Source organism: Symsagittifera roscoffensis, chromosome 1 (assembly GCF_963678635.1).
Source record: "Symsagittifera roscoffensis chromosome 1, txSymRosc1.1, whole genome shotgun sequence".
Classification (NCBI taxonomy): Eukaryota; Metazoa; Xenacoelomorpha; order Acoela; family Convolutidae; genus Symsagittifera; species Symsagittifera roscoffensis.
Genome location: NC_087062.1, coordinates 15277748 through 15290963, shown reverse-complemented (window position 1 = coordinate 15290963; position 13216 = coordinate 15277748). Strand labels below are relative to the sequence as shown.

The 13216-nt window shown below is 36.8% G+C and overlaps 1 protein-coding gene across 1 annotated transcript; it reads right to left on the bottom strand.

Annotated features, from left to right (window-relative positions):
- Positions 1-221: 221 nt before the first annotated feature.
- On the bottom strand, positions 222-12084 carry LOC134847970 (tubulin alpha chain-like). The gene is made up of 8 exons (XM_063865323.1): positions 11689-12084; positions 4858-5045; positions 4193-4360; positions 3694-3805; positions 3104-3323; positions 2615-2865; positions 2121-2319; positions 222-673 (listed from the first exon to the last, which is right to left on the bottom strand). Exons 1-8 carry the CDS (start codon positions 12082-12084, stop codon positions 222-224), a joined length of 1986 nt encoding a protein of 661 aa, XP_063721393.1.
- Positions 12085-13216: the final 1132 nt, after the last annotated feature.

The window sequence follows — 13216 nt, the reverse complement described above, 5'->3', positions numbered from 1 at the left end:
GTCCTAAAAAGATAAGATTTTTCAATATCTTATTCACTCATAACAGGTTTTGTCTTCGTCGAATTAGACTGTTAAATTTTTCTCAATTTTTTCTACGGTTTTGAAAAAAAACAACGTTTTTGACTGGTTAAAAATAATACAAACAACTTTTTCTATAGATCTTTGTTTTTGCGTTTTACAAAACTTAGTATTATCTAAAGCTATTTCATCTTTTTGTTTTCTCATCGATCATCCGCTAGACCTCCGATTCTGCTGGCGGCTCTTCTTCCATTTCCGACTGCGGTTCGGCGCCCTCTCCACCTCCTCCGGCAGCTTCTTTGGGGGGTTCGGGCCGTCTTATCCTTCGACCCAATATCTTTCGCTCCATGTTCTTTGTTGAAGTTGTCGTGCATAAGAGCGACTGTTGGTCCAAACTGGCTAAAACTGGATCGTCCGGTCTGCACTTGAGGTTGACTTATTGGCGTCTGCTGGTTGTTGAAACTCTGTTTGCTTCCCTGAGATGGGAGATCCCTTTGTGTATAGCTATGTTTAGGCGGCATACCCCCACTTTGTTGATTACCACCCTGGTTCTGCGGGGGTTCTCTCTGGCTAACTGATCCACCCGACGGTCTGGTGTTGTTGCCGGTGGGTGGCGGCTGCTGGCGCGTCTCTGTAACTGCCGGCGTTTTTGGATCTAGTTGGTATTGAGGGTAGCTGGTACACACTAGTGTCACTCTGCTGCATTCCTTGACCTTGAAAAATTTTAAAATAATCTTGACCAGGCTCTTTTCTTTACAAAGTGCAAAAACGATCACTTCTGTTTCCTAACTATACCTTGGTTCAAAAAAAATGGCCGCGGCAATATTTTTGAAAAATGCGTATAGCTCGAAAGCGGCAAATTTTGGCAAAATGTGGCAAAAATAAAAAAGAAAGAAGTTGAACAGACTTTGTCGCCGTGTGAATCAATTGACAGGTACTTAGCTAATGAAAATGCTACACATCATTCTTCAACACAAAATTTTGAAATGCAAGCGAAACGCGATTTACTTGAATTTCTCTATGTCAACGACTCCAAACAACGTGAATATCTGTCGAAACGGGTGAAAATGCCACCGCGTAGTTTCCGACGTAACATGAAAATCTTGGAAGAAAAGGGAACCTTGGAAAGAAAGAAAGGAAGCGGCCGACCTCTCCAAATTTCTGGCAATGAGAAAAAACGCTTATGTCAAATTGCGCTTAAATCTCCGTCGGCATCAACTCAAAATGTCTGTGATCGTTATAACGAGTTAGCTAGGACATCCGTCAGTAAATCCACAGTTTTCGAGCTCTGAAATCGTCCGGCGTGCAGAAAAAGACTGCAAAAATCATCCCGAATATCACACCGGTCCATGAGCAAAAAAGAATCGAATTTTGCAGAACATGGAAGAACTTCAATTTCGGAGAAACCTGGCTTTCTGACGAGTGCATGTTCCAACTTCATCGGAATAAAATCAAGCTTTGGAGTACTGCGAAATTGTTGGTGACTTTATTCCTTACGCCACTGCATTATTTCCCGATGGCTGGATACTAGAGCAGGACGGCGCCACACCCCATACTTCCCGACAAACTAAAGATTTTTTTGCCGAAAATTCGGTACAATTTTTGCAGTGGCCACCCAATTCTCCAGATATTAATCCAGTGGAAAATGTGTGGATGATGCTTAAATCCTTTGTTGAGAAGAAAAATCCGAAAACAAAAGACGAACTAATTCAGTATGTTCAAGAATCTCAACATGTAATTTTGCCAGCGGTAAGAAAAAATTTGATGGGTTCTATCCCGACGCGTTTGGGCCAGTGTCTTGAAAACGAAGGAAAATTTGTGGAGAAATGGACTGGGACTGAATAGGCAAGACAAAGACGCAACAGACTCATATTTTCTTATATTATTTTGTTTGCTCAATGCTTAGAAAAATATATTATTTCAGCGGCCACTTTTTTTGAACCAAGGTATAGAACATTTAAACATAAATTAGCTTCATATGGAAATTGAGCTGCAAAAACGAATGTTTAAAAGAGTCCAATTCATGAAGGATGGTTGAAGGGGTGATGGGTAAAGATTGTGTTGATTCCTTTCGATTAAAGAACCAGATGAACCTTACTGACCTGAGGGCGCTCTGGGTGACCCCATGTACTCCTTCAATTCCTCATTGACCCTGTTGTTTTCCAATTGGTTCATTTTCTGCTGCTCCCCCATAAAGTACTGGAAGGGTTCTTGCTCCTTGTCCTCCTCTATCGCCCCGTCTGGGATCCTCTGGGGTTTGTCTCTGTACGGGTAGCCGTCTTCTGATGGATACTCGGTTGCCTGCACATAATATTGACTTTTAGATTACATTAGTCGGGAATGTTTTTTGTATTTTGAAAAAATAAGAGAGAGTCAAAATTTTTCTTGAAAATAAGTGCAAGATATGCGTATAGTTTCAAAAAAACTATAAAGCCAGCTTTTGGGCAAACTTTTCTTTTTTTGTATTTTCTGAAATTAAAAGTGATACTTGTTTCCGATTGGAGCTTGTAATAAAAAGTTAGAAAACCAATATTAATTTTAACTAAATTAACATGAAGAATCATTGCCAGCTTGATGGTGCTTAAAATATAGTGACCTGGACGACTTCGTTGTAGTCCATGATGAGTTGAACCAAGTCCTCCCTAGCCTCGGGGAACTCGCCCTCCTCCATGCCCTCGGAGACAAAGTGGTGCACGAAGGCCCTTTTGCAGAACATCATGTCGAACTTGGTGGTGATCTTCTCGAATGTGCGGCTGATTGCCGAAGTGTTGGCCAGCATCACTGCCGACCGCTTAGTGGCTGCCAGGTCTGATCCAGGCACTCGGGTCGCAGGCTGGTGGTTGATGCCTGGAACATTTGTATTTGCCAAATTCATGTTTAATATCAAGTTTTTTGTGTGAAAAAGAAGTAAATATAAGAACGCAAAAATTGTCTTTGGATAAATTTTGGGGCATAGTTTTGATTATAGAACAATACAGTTAGTTTTGAATATTTTGCCGGCGCTAAGTTTTTTTTGTTTAATTGTAAAAGAAATACCCATATAAGCTCACTACTCAAATGTCAATTGCAACAATTCCAAACTGACCAATTTTGAATCCGGTGGGACACCAGTCGACGAAGCAGACCTCACGGAGGGTCTTGAGGTATCGGATGCTTGCATTGACATCTTTAGGCACCACATCCCCCCTGTAGAGCAGAGTGATGGCCATGTACTTCTGGTCTCTCAAGTCCATCTTCACCATGTGGTTCTTCTCACTGAAGCACTGCTTTGTAATCTCAAATGTCGTGTTGTCCTCGTGCTCAACCTACAAATCAATTATAATGTTGTTAATAGTGACTTTTTTTTACTATTAAGGGCCAGACTAAAAACTATACACCTCGTATTATTTTTTTAAAGCTATTCCAAGTCATGGCTGTTTAGTGATTAGACAAAATTTAAGAATTTCACAGTAGTGTTTACAAATAACGGCCTTTTTTAGGAGAGACAAAAAAGAACGTTGCACAAAAAAATCTATAATAAGATGGCAAGTTCTATAAAGTTTGATTCAAAAATAAAAAGGCATAAATTTTAAACTAAGTTCAGTTTAACAGGATTTTGTCATACAAAATGCACGCATCGAGCTATGAAAAAATTGATTTCAGGTACACCTGATAAAAAATTATTTTAAATGTTACCTGAGACTCTGGGACGATGGGCGAGTAAGTGACACTTGGGAAATGAATTCTCGGATAAGGCACCAGGTTTGTCTGGAACTCCGTCAAGTCCACATTCAGAGGACCCTCAAATCTGAAGAAAATTTATATATATGCTTTTACATATTCGTAAGCGGCTAATAACTTTACTGAAATTAAGTGCATTGTTTACTTGAACTAGTAAATGGGTCAAACTTGTTCATGGTGCCCCTAACTAACCGATGCTCAAATGATTGAAAGTTTTTTTTTCAATCACGACTGCTCATTGCCTTATCTTCCCATACTTCTTTAAAAAATCGCATATCTTCTATAAAAAAGAGCTGTTTTGAAATTAAAAAAAACGGTTGTTTCATATGAGCCTCAGTTAGATAAGAGCACGTTCGACCGGCTTAACTTTTAACTAATTTAAGAAATGCCAGGACATTTATATGCCAGAAAAACAATTATAATCAAATCAAGGACTAGGCTAAATGCGACGTACCTGAGGGAGCAAGTGACGGCACTGATGACCTGTGCAATTAGCCGATTGATGTTGGTGTAGGTCGGTCTCTGCACGAACAGTCTCTGTCGGCAGATCTCGTAGGCGGCCTCGTTGTCAATCGAGAAGGCCACGTCCGAATTCTCAAGAGCAGCATGTGTGCAAAGTACACTGAAAGAAAATTATAATGATAATGTCAATAAGTTGTTTAATAATTTTTTAGAAGTAGTTATCAGTCCAAAACAGATTATAGTCACAAGTATGTGACACAGAAATTCACTGTTTCAATTTCACAAATGTGTAAAACTTAGGGAATCACCATAATCCGAGCACCATAAACTATTGTTAGCACCACAAACCAATCCGATCACCACAAACCAATGTTAATGAAGTTTTTTTTAAAAGGAAATGCAATTAAACTTCTTGCCCTGTGTTAATTGAGTTTCATTATATAATCATTTTTGGGCGTCATTGATATTTTCTTAAAGCATCATTTTTTGATGTTCAGAATAACTATTTGCAAGATCGTTTGAACTTGAATCAAAACAAAAATTTGAAAAATTAGCAAACATTCTCACAAAAATAATTGAACATAATGAATAATCAAGAGAACTATTTTTCAAGAAAAAACGGTGTTTTCTGTAAGATATGCAAACAATGAGGCTCACCTGTTGTAGGGTTCGACCACCCCCGTGGACAGCTGTGGGGAGGGGTAGATGGGGAACTGCAGCTTGCTCTTCTTCCCAAACTCATTCGTGATCTGTTCCAGAAGGAGTGAGGTCAGTCCACTGCCTGTGCCTCCCCCGTAGCTGTGGAACACCACAAAGCCCTGCATCCCGTCACACTCGTCCGCCACCTAAAAGAAAAAGGAGAGGAAAAAAACAACACGCGACTCCACGGGTCTTAGTTGTCACTTTATGTTTCGGCCGTCTGGACCGAAACTCGGTAAGTTTCGACTATCTCCGACAAAGTTTGGTTTTTTTCTACGGTCTTGACCAAATTTGAGCATTCTCTGACTGTTTCAGACAAAAAAATGTGCTTGGCCGTGTTCGACTTAAGCAAGGTATGTTTCAACCAAAAGAAGTGCGATAGACTGTGATCGACCCAAGTAGGATATGTTTCGACTGTCTCGGTCGCAAAAATTGTGCTTTACTGTGCTGTGCTCTTCAAGGCATATATGTTTCGGCTTTGTATAGGCCTTCTCGTGGCGGTCCTGTTTATAATCAGCAAAAACGCTGGTCTAGCTAACTGCACATTTAAACAAGGATAATCGGTTGCTTAGCAAAGAGCGGACAATCTTTCGACCACATTCATAACAAAAACTATAAGCAAAAAATATCGATTCTTTTCTGCACATTAGTGTCATTACCAGGCCAAACAGTGTAATTTGTGAATTGTAAGCGGATTCCGCAACAAGGACACTCTCTTTGAACTTTCTTTGTTTTTTCGTCCTATTTGATTGTTTTTTTCCGATCCGACAAGATTTTAACATGTATGAAGACAGCCTCTTGATTCCAGTTACTTAGCTAGACACACCATATTGTGCGCCTATCCTGTGCTTAGTCTGGACTCGTAATGATCGTTTTTAGCGCGGAGTGTGGTTTGAGAACTATTCAAACGCATACATGCTCTGTGAATAAAACGTAATTGTCAACATTTGCCTTCTAAAATTGACAAACAAAAAATGGAAAAAAAAATTTCAAAATTTAAAACCTATCATTTTTATTAGTTAAAACTTTTTTTTCCAACAAAAAAAAAACAATTTAAATCCAAACTTTGATTTTTTCTCTAGTATATTCACCTTTTCTTTAGCTTTAGGTTCTAAATTTTTTTATTTTTTCCTCGCACGCCAACTAAAGTATAGAGAGACATGTATTTAGCATATTATACACTAATAATGAAACCAGTTGACTTAATTCAAGTCGTTTTGGAACATTTTATTCTGCAACTTACGCGTGTTATAAGAGCCCAATATATCAAATTGCAAATTGGTCAAGTTAGCGAAATTCAAACCCCGGTAATTTTACCAGTAATATTCACAGATGCATTTTTTACTCTTGAGCTCCGGTAAACTGTATGCGTCTTTTTTTACTTTGCCTCAAATTTCATATTTTACAATTTTATAAATTTCTCAAATGTTTTAATAGCTAAATGTGTTATGTTACAAAGCAATGTATGAAAAAAAATTGTTCACAACATTAAGTTTTAAGTTTGTTCACCTTGCAAAAATCATGGCTGATCAAGTCGCTGATCAAAAATTAAAAGCAACTACGCTGATCCGAGTTAAAACACAAAGTGGAAAATAACCCCACATTTTTTAGATGCTATTAGGAAATTTGTTCCAAAACGCATTGTTTTAAGACAAAAATTGACTTAAAAAATACCCCACGCAATAAGAAAGAACAACAGATTATTAAAAGAAACAAATAATAGGAAGCGTTCAGACTTTTTCCAATTTTTCCGCTTTAATACACTTGCGATAGCAAGTATCCTGCAACCGGGTACAAGACTGTTTTCTTGTTAACTACTTTGTTTATTTTGTTGTGTACTCTCTTCATTGGACTCATCTAGTCTCAGTACCTGGACGCCTCTGTTGGCAATTAAATTAACGCAATTAATACATTTTGTGCATATTAGCATGTTAAATATCCATTTTATTCAAAAATTGTTTTCATGTTAGTTGTATTTTCACCAAATCGTTCTGTTCAAATTTCATTTTTTCTTTTTTTTTCTTTTCTTATTTTCGGTTGAATAGTTTTTGAACCAAACAAACATACATGGCTTTGTGGCCTCATTTTGCATCTTTTGCGTGCCTATGTTCAGGGTGAGAAGCGCTCAAAAACTTGTTATCAACCTTTTTGAAATTTTTTGGCTTAAAAGATTTCTGCTCAGCTGTTTTCAATTATTTTTTCAATTAGTTGTTTTCATTTTGATTTATCTATTTTTTGAGTTTTTCATTTCTGCTCTTTTTGCTTCCCCCCCCACCTGCAAAATTTTATCTGTAAAAATTATGTTCACTTTGTTCAATTGTTATGAAAATTAACATACGGACTAATTAGGTTATGACAAACATATTTGGTCTTCATAATTAACCTTGTAAAACCACCCGTTACACAATAAAATTCATGTTCGTGTGAGGTGGGGGGAAAAGGAAAAAGAGCCTTCATTCCTTTTGTTATAATTTTAAAAATTTTTCTCAGCTTTTTGTATGATATTGCAACTGGTGCAAAACTCCGTCTTCCCTCTGTGCTTATTTCGCAGTCGAACTCTAAGATAATTACAGTTCTTAAGAGATTTTTTCAATTAATTCAATACATATGTTTCTTGTAAAACTAATTGCATCAGATCATTTAATGTTAGTCGTTTGTTTAAGACAGCTAGAGTAAAGCCAATTAACTTTTGATTATGTTAAGCCTAGTATAAGAACAATAAAAAGTGTGTAATAATTTTCAGTTAACTTAATAGAGTTGGGAAAAAAATTACTCAAACAAAGTTAATTGATTGTTGTGTCAATCTGCCTACCCTTGTAACCAAATTGAAAAAATTATAATTTTGATTTTTATGTGCCTCATTATTTTCAGCAGTTTTGTTGAGCTGCAGGAAAGATTGGAAATTGAACCGCAGGCTGTTTTTCAACCCACCTATTAATTTCAATTTAAAAAAAAACGACTTTATATTGTCATAATGCCATAAAACGTAGCATGTTGAGCAAACCAACAATGGTGAACAGGTTGTTTTTCTTCTTACATTTTTTTTGTAAAATCAAAAGTATAGCCATAATAACAGGTCAAATAAAAATTATGAATAACCTTTTCCCTCCCCACCGCACCCAAGCATCAATTTTATGTTGTAACGAGTGATTTAGAAGGTTAATCATGAAAACTAAATGTGTTTTTCATGTCTTTATTAGTTCGCGTGCCAATTTTCATAACTTTTGAACGATGGAACGAAATTTCATTAGTAAAAATTTTGAGGTGGCGGAAAAGAAAAAGAGCCTTTAGAAGTCACAAGTAACCTAACACCCTTGGTTGAATCTGCCTACCCTTGTAACCAAATTGAAAAAATTATAATTTTGATTTTTATGTGCCTCATTATTTTCAGCAGTTTTGTTGAGTTGCAGGAAAGATTGAAAATTGAACAGCAGGCTGTTTTTCAACCCACCTTTTAATTTCAATTCTAAAAAAAAACTACTTTATATTGTCATAATGCCATAAAACGTAGCATGTTGAGCAAACCAACAATGGTGAACAGGTTGTTTTTCTTCTTACATTTTTTTGTAAAATCAAAAGTATAGCCATAATAACAGGTCAAATAAAAATTATGAATAACCTTTTCCCTCCCCACCGCACCCAAGCATCAATTTTATGTTGTAACGAGTGATTTAGAAGGTTAATCATGAAAACTAAATGTGTTTTTCATGTCTTTATTAGTTCGCGTGCCAATTTTCATAACTTTTGAACGATGGAACGAAATTTCATTAGTAAAAATTTTGAGGTGGCGGAAAAGAAAAAGAGCCTTTAGAAGTCACAAGTAACCTAACACCCTTGGTTGAATCTGCCTACCCTTGTAACCAAATTGAAAAAATTATAATTTTGATTTTTATGTGCCTCATTATTTTCAGCAGTTTTGTTGAGTTGCAGGAAAGATTGAAAATTGAACAGCAGGCTGTTTTTCAACCCACCTTTTAATTTCAATTCTAAAAAAAACGACTTTATATTGTCATAATGCCATAAAACGTAGCATGTTGAGCAAACCAACAATGGTGAACAGGTTGTTTTTCTTCTTACATTTTTTTGTAAAATCAAAAGTATAGCCATAATAACAGGTCAAATAAAAATTATGAATAACCTTTTCCCTCCCCACCGCACCCAAGCATCAAGTTTATGTTGTAACGAGTGATTTAGAAGGTTAATCATGAAAACTAAATGTGTTTTTCATGTCTTTATTAGTTCGCGTGCCAATTTTCATAACTTTTGAACGATGGAACGAAATTTCATTAGTAAAAAATTTTGAGGTGGCGGAAAAGAAAAAGAGCCTTTAGAAGTCACAAGTAACCTAACACACTAGCCTTCTAAATTATGGAAATTAGTATAAGAGTGAAAAAAAGACCAAAGTTTTCCGATACAGATAAACTTTTGTCAACTTTTTCGTTATTTCATTTTTGAATTCATATCAATTTTAAAAGCTTTTCAAAAGATGGCATTCTCGATTCTTCTATAAGATTTTTTTTGGTTGCTGACTGCGACGTTAAAAAGAACCACTACTCTTTTGGTTCTTTGCGTTTTCGAGTTTTGAGGAGACAGTAAGGTTGCTTATTAACCATGAAAATTTTAATACAACAACGACAACAGCCGCAATTCGTTGCAATAGTACAAAAACAATATCAAAATGAAAACTTTATAAAAAAAACTGCCTTTCATTTGGCCTCAAATAGAGTCTGGTAAAAAAATGTTTGCAAACTATGAATTTTAGGCAGATAAAATTAAATTTCAAATCTTAAACATTGAGTCGTGCATCGAATTAAAAATACAAATTTGTTTGACTCAATTCAATTAGGAACAGTTTTATGGTTGGTGCCGGATAGTGCGCCATGCATAATTAATGCGCGTTAGTTTTTCAGCATAAAAGTATAGAACGAGCAGTTTTGTTGGGCTGGTTCTACAGCCATCGTAAAATCAGGTTAAAATAGTGGTGAGCATTAATTCAAGTTGTATATGGAATTATTGACGCCAATTCTTTGCCTCAATTCAATTTGGAACCGTGCTTAATTTTTATTAGTAGGCAAACGGGCAGTTTAGATAGGCTCGTTCGGAGGAACGGTCAGAGGAATTTTGCGCTTAACTTTCAGTATTAGGCAAGCGAGCATACAGACTCGTTCAGAGGAACCTGATAGTCAGGATATTTTAATGGTTTGCGCGCCCGGTGGGGCTCACGAAGATATAGCAATCGATCTCCCAAGGTAGCAATAAATGTTTTGGAAATTATTTTAAACATAATATCCACCGTGAACCAATACATTTCTCACTTACTTCGAAAGTCGGAACAAAAACGTTTTCGAAATGTGCGTAAATGTTTTATAAGATAAATATATTTTTTTTATTTCAAACGCGCGAATCAAAAACTTAGTTTGTGAGTTTAGGTGGTAAATTTCAAATGTTGAACATAGGGTGCGCTTTTGAGTTTCCCATTGTTCTGGTTCATAAAACAATTTGAATTTAGAAGTTTTGCTTGACTTGTCCGCTTACTCCAACTGTTGAAGTTTAACACGCCAAAACCTAGTGTTTTTAGCAGAGTTTTGAATATAATTTTAGAAGGTTTATAAAGAACTAAAAATAGGCCAAACATCTGACTAGCATTGTTGTACAAATATGGGTTGTTTTTGGTTATACCCTCTAAATGCTTATGAATGAAAAAGAAAAATTTGATTACAAAATTGGAATAATATTACTGCGGAAAATTGCAATAAACTGAAATGAACGGCAATTCAAAAGGCATTTGGACTCATGTTTGTAAAATTTATTTAAAGAAAAAGGCAAAAAAAAACAGGAAAAGGACCTGTTTGAAGCTAAATTAGATGAAATTGCCTCATTTCGGCTTGCACCATATTGATAGCCAGCATTTCTTCCTTGTTGATTTCGACTCTTTTTTACTAATTCACTAATGGAGAAAATTATGCGCAATTTCACAGTTTTGTCTTCTCTAAAATGCCAATTTTTATGTTTATTATGGACAACATTTACTTTCAGCAAAAGTTTTACCTGGACAATGAGAAAATCATCAACGCTACCATCTATGAAAGAATCAATATTTGATTTCAAAGACTTTCCAGAGTAATTTGTGTCTGAAAACGCCAGTTTCCATACCTGCACTAAGTTTTTCAATCCGAGTGAAAAAAAAAAGTAACAGCCGAGTTTAGTGGAACTTTCACACTGATTATCTCAATTTTCTCACTGAGAAAGTTTCATGGGGCTTGAACAATTTTTTTACTCATCTTAGTCGAGAAAGTGTTCACTCCGATCCAAAACCTAGTGCAGATGAGGAAAACTGCGTGCTCAGACCCGGATTACACTGGAAAGTCTTTGTTATCAAATAGTGGGCTCTTTTTCCTCCCCCCCCCCCCCCCCCCACCTGCAGTTTTTCTTGATTAAAATTACTGTTCACATAGTCCGATTGTCATGAAAATTGACATGCTGATAAATTAAGTCATGACAACATATTTGGTCTTCATAATTAACCTTGTAAAACTACTCATTAGACCATAAAATTGATGCTTGTGTGAGGTGGGGGGAAAAGGAAAAAGAGCCAAATAATGATATTTTCATAGATGGCAGCTCGGATGGATGAATTTCTCATGGTCTATGTGAAACTTTTGCTGAAAACCTAATTAAATGTTGTCCAAAAAGGACATACAAAAACGGTGTTTTAGAGAATAAAAACGTAAATTTGGGTTTAATTTTGTCCACCAGTGTAGCTTTTTAGTGATATATAGTTATCAATACCTTTCTGAGAGAATCCATGCAAATATCTCCCATGTCTCGGCCTATAGTGTACTTCCCCCTCGCATAGTTATTGGCCGCATCCTCCTTCCCGCTCAGCAGCCGAGTTGGGTGGAACAGCCTCGAGTAAGCCCCCGTTCGGATCTCGTCTACCACCGTCGGCTCGGTGTCAATGAAAATAGCTCTCGGCACGAACTTGTCACACGAGTTCTGGTGGAAAAACGTCTGAAACGCCGTCTCGTTTCGAGTCGTCACTGACTCTCGGCTCATAAACTCGGCGAAGGCGGGGTCCATAGTCGCGTCGGGTTTGATGCCATGCTCTAGGCAGTACAATTCCCAGCACGCCATTCCTATTTGAGAGCCACATTGTCCCAAGTGAAGTGAAATGATTTCACGCATCCTGACCCGTACGTAAACTCCGCGCCAATCCGATCTGGTTTTATATAACTAGATAACTTCTTTTAAAATTTCTTTTCAGACTTGGTACTTATTTCACGGCACGTGCAAAATTATCAAAAAAGACGAATTGCGTTCTTTGCGGAACCGACGGTAACAAACCCGCATTTTTGACTTCTGACTTCGATTATGTCGCTGTGTAATAAATGCAGTTTGCAGTGTAATTCCGGGAAGACAAATCAGCTCAACGCTAATCAGTGTCGAACATGAAGAACGGATCTACAGATTCAAATACTTGAAAAAAATTTATCAACCGGTTTCTGGGTGTCTCAATTTGATTTACCGGCTCTTTTTCCTTCGCCCCCCCCCACCTGCAAATTTTTACATGTAAATTTGTTGATCACATTGTCCGATTGTAATGAAAAATTACATACGGACTAATAAAGCCACGACAAACATATTTGGTCTTCATACTCAACCTCTTAAAACCACTCGTTACAGATATATATTGAAGCTCGTGTGAGGTGGGGGGGGGGGGGGGGGGGGCTGAAGGAAAAAGAGCCGATTTACCAAACTCTTTTCCAGTGTCCGACCCTCGTAAAAGTACCAAATAAAACTGTTCAAAAATTGTTCACACGGCTTTCTGTCTGTAAGAAATGTAAAAACTTGTTTACCTGTTCGCCCTGACACGTTTAACGCAGTTTATGACATTAAAAAAATTTTAAAAAGACTTTCATATCTTTGAATACAGTTGTTCTCCTACTGGATAAACTTCAAGAACTAATCTATCTAGACTAGGCGATATAAGAGTAAGATTAAGATTGGTATTAGACTAAGAAATTGCACGAATCTATCCGGCCGAACGTAAGATAGCGTGACGAACAGACGGTGTACCTTATCTGAAATTACTCTATAAATACATGCCAAAGGTCATAACACAACTGGTGCGACCAAATGTCTCGAACAAGACCTTAACTGACTTAGAATTAGACAATAGAACTTAGAATTTGACAATTGCAAGATTGCAAAAATGTTAGACGGAATGGAAAATTTAACAGAAGTGTCTCTACGTCTCAATAAATCTACGCCAATGTTCCGAACAAAACAAGAAACACCAGGTATTGCCAGAAGACCA

Bases quoted from the DNA above. Each gene is read 5' to 3' on its own strand.
- LOC134847970 (XM_063865323.1), bottom strand. From the start codon at position 12,084: ATGCGTGAAATCATTTCACTTCACTTGGGACAATGTGGCTCTCAAATA. The intron at 4,361-4,857 runs GTGAGCCTCATT...ATTTTCTTTCAG, and splicing joins GTGGTCGAACCCTACAACAG to TGTACTTTGCACACATGCTG. The intron at 3,324-3,693 runs GTAACATTTAAA...ATTGATTTGTAG, and splicing joins CCATCGTCCCAGAGTCTCAG to GTTGAGCACGAGGACAACAC.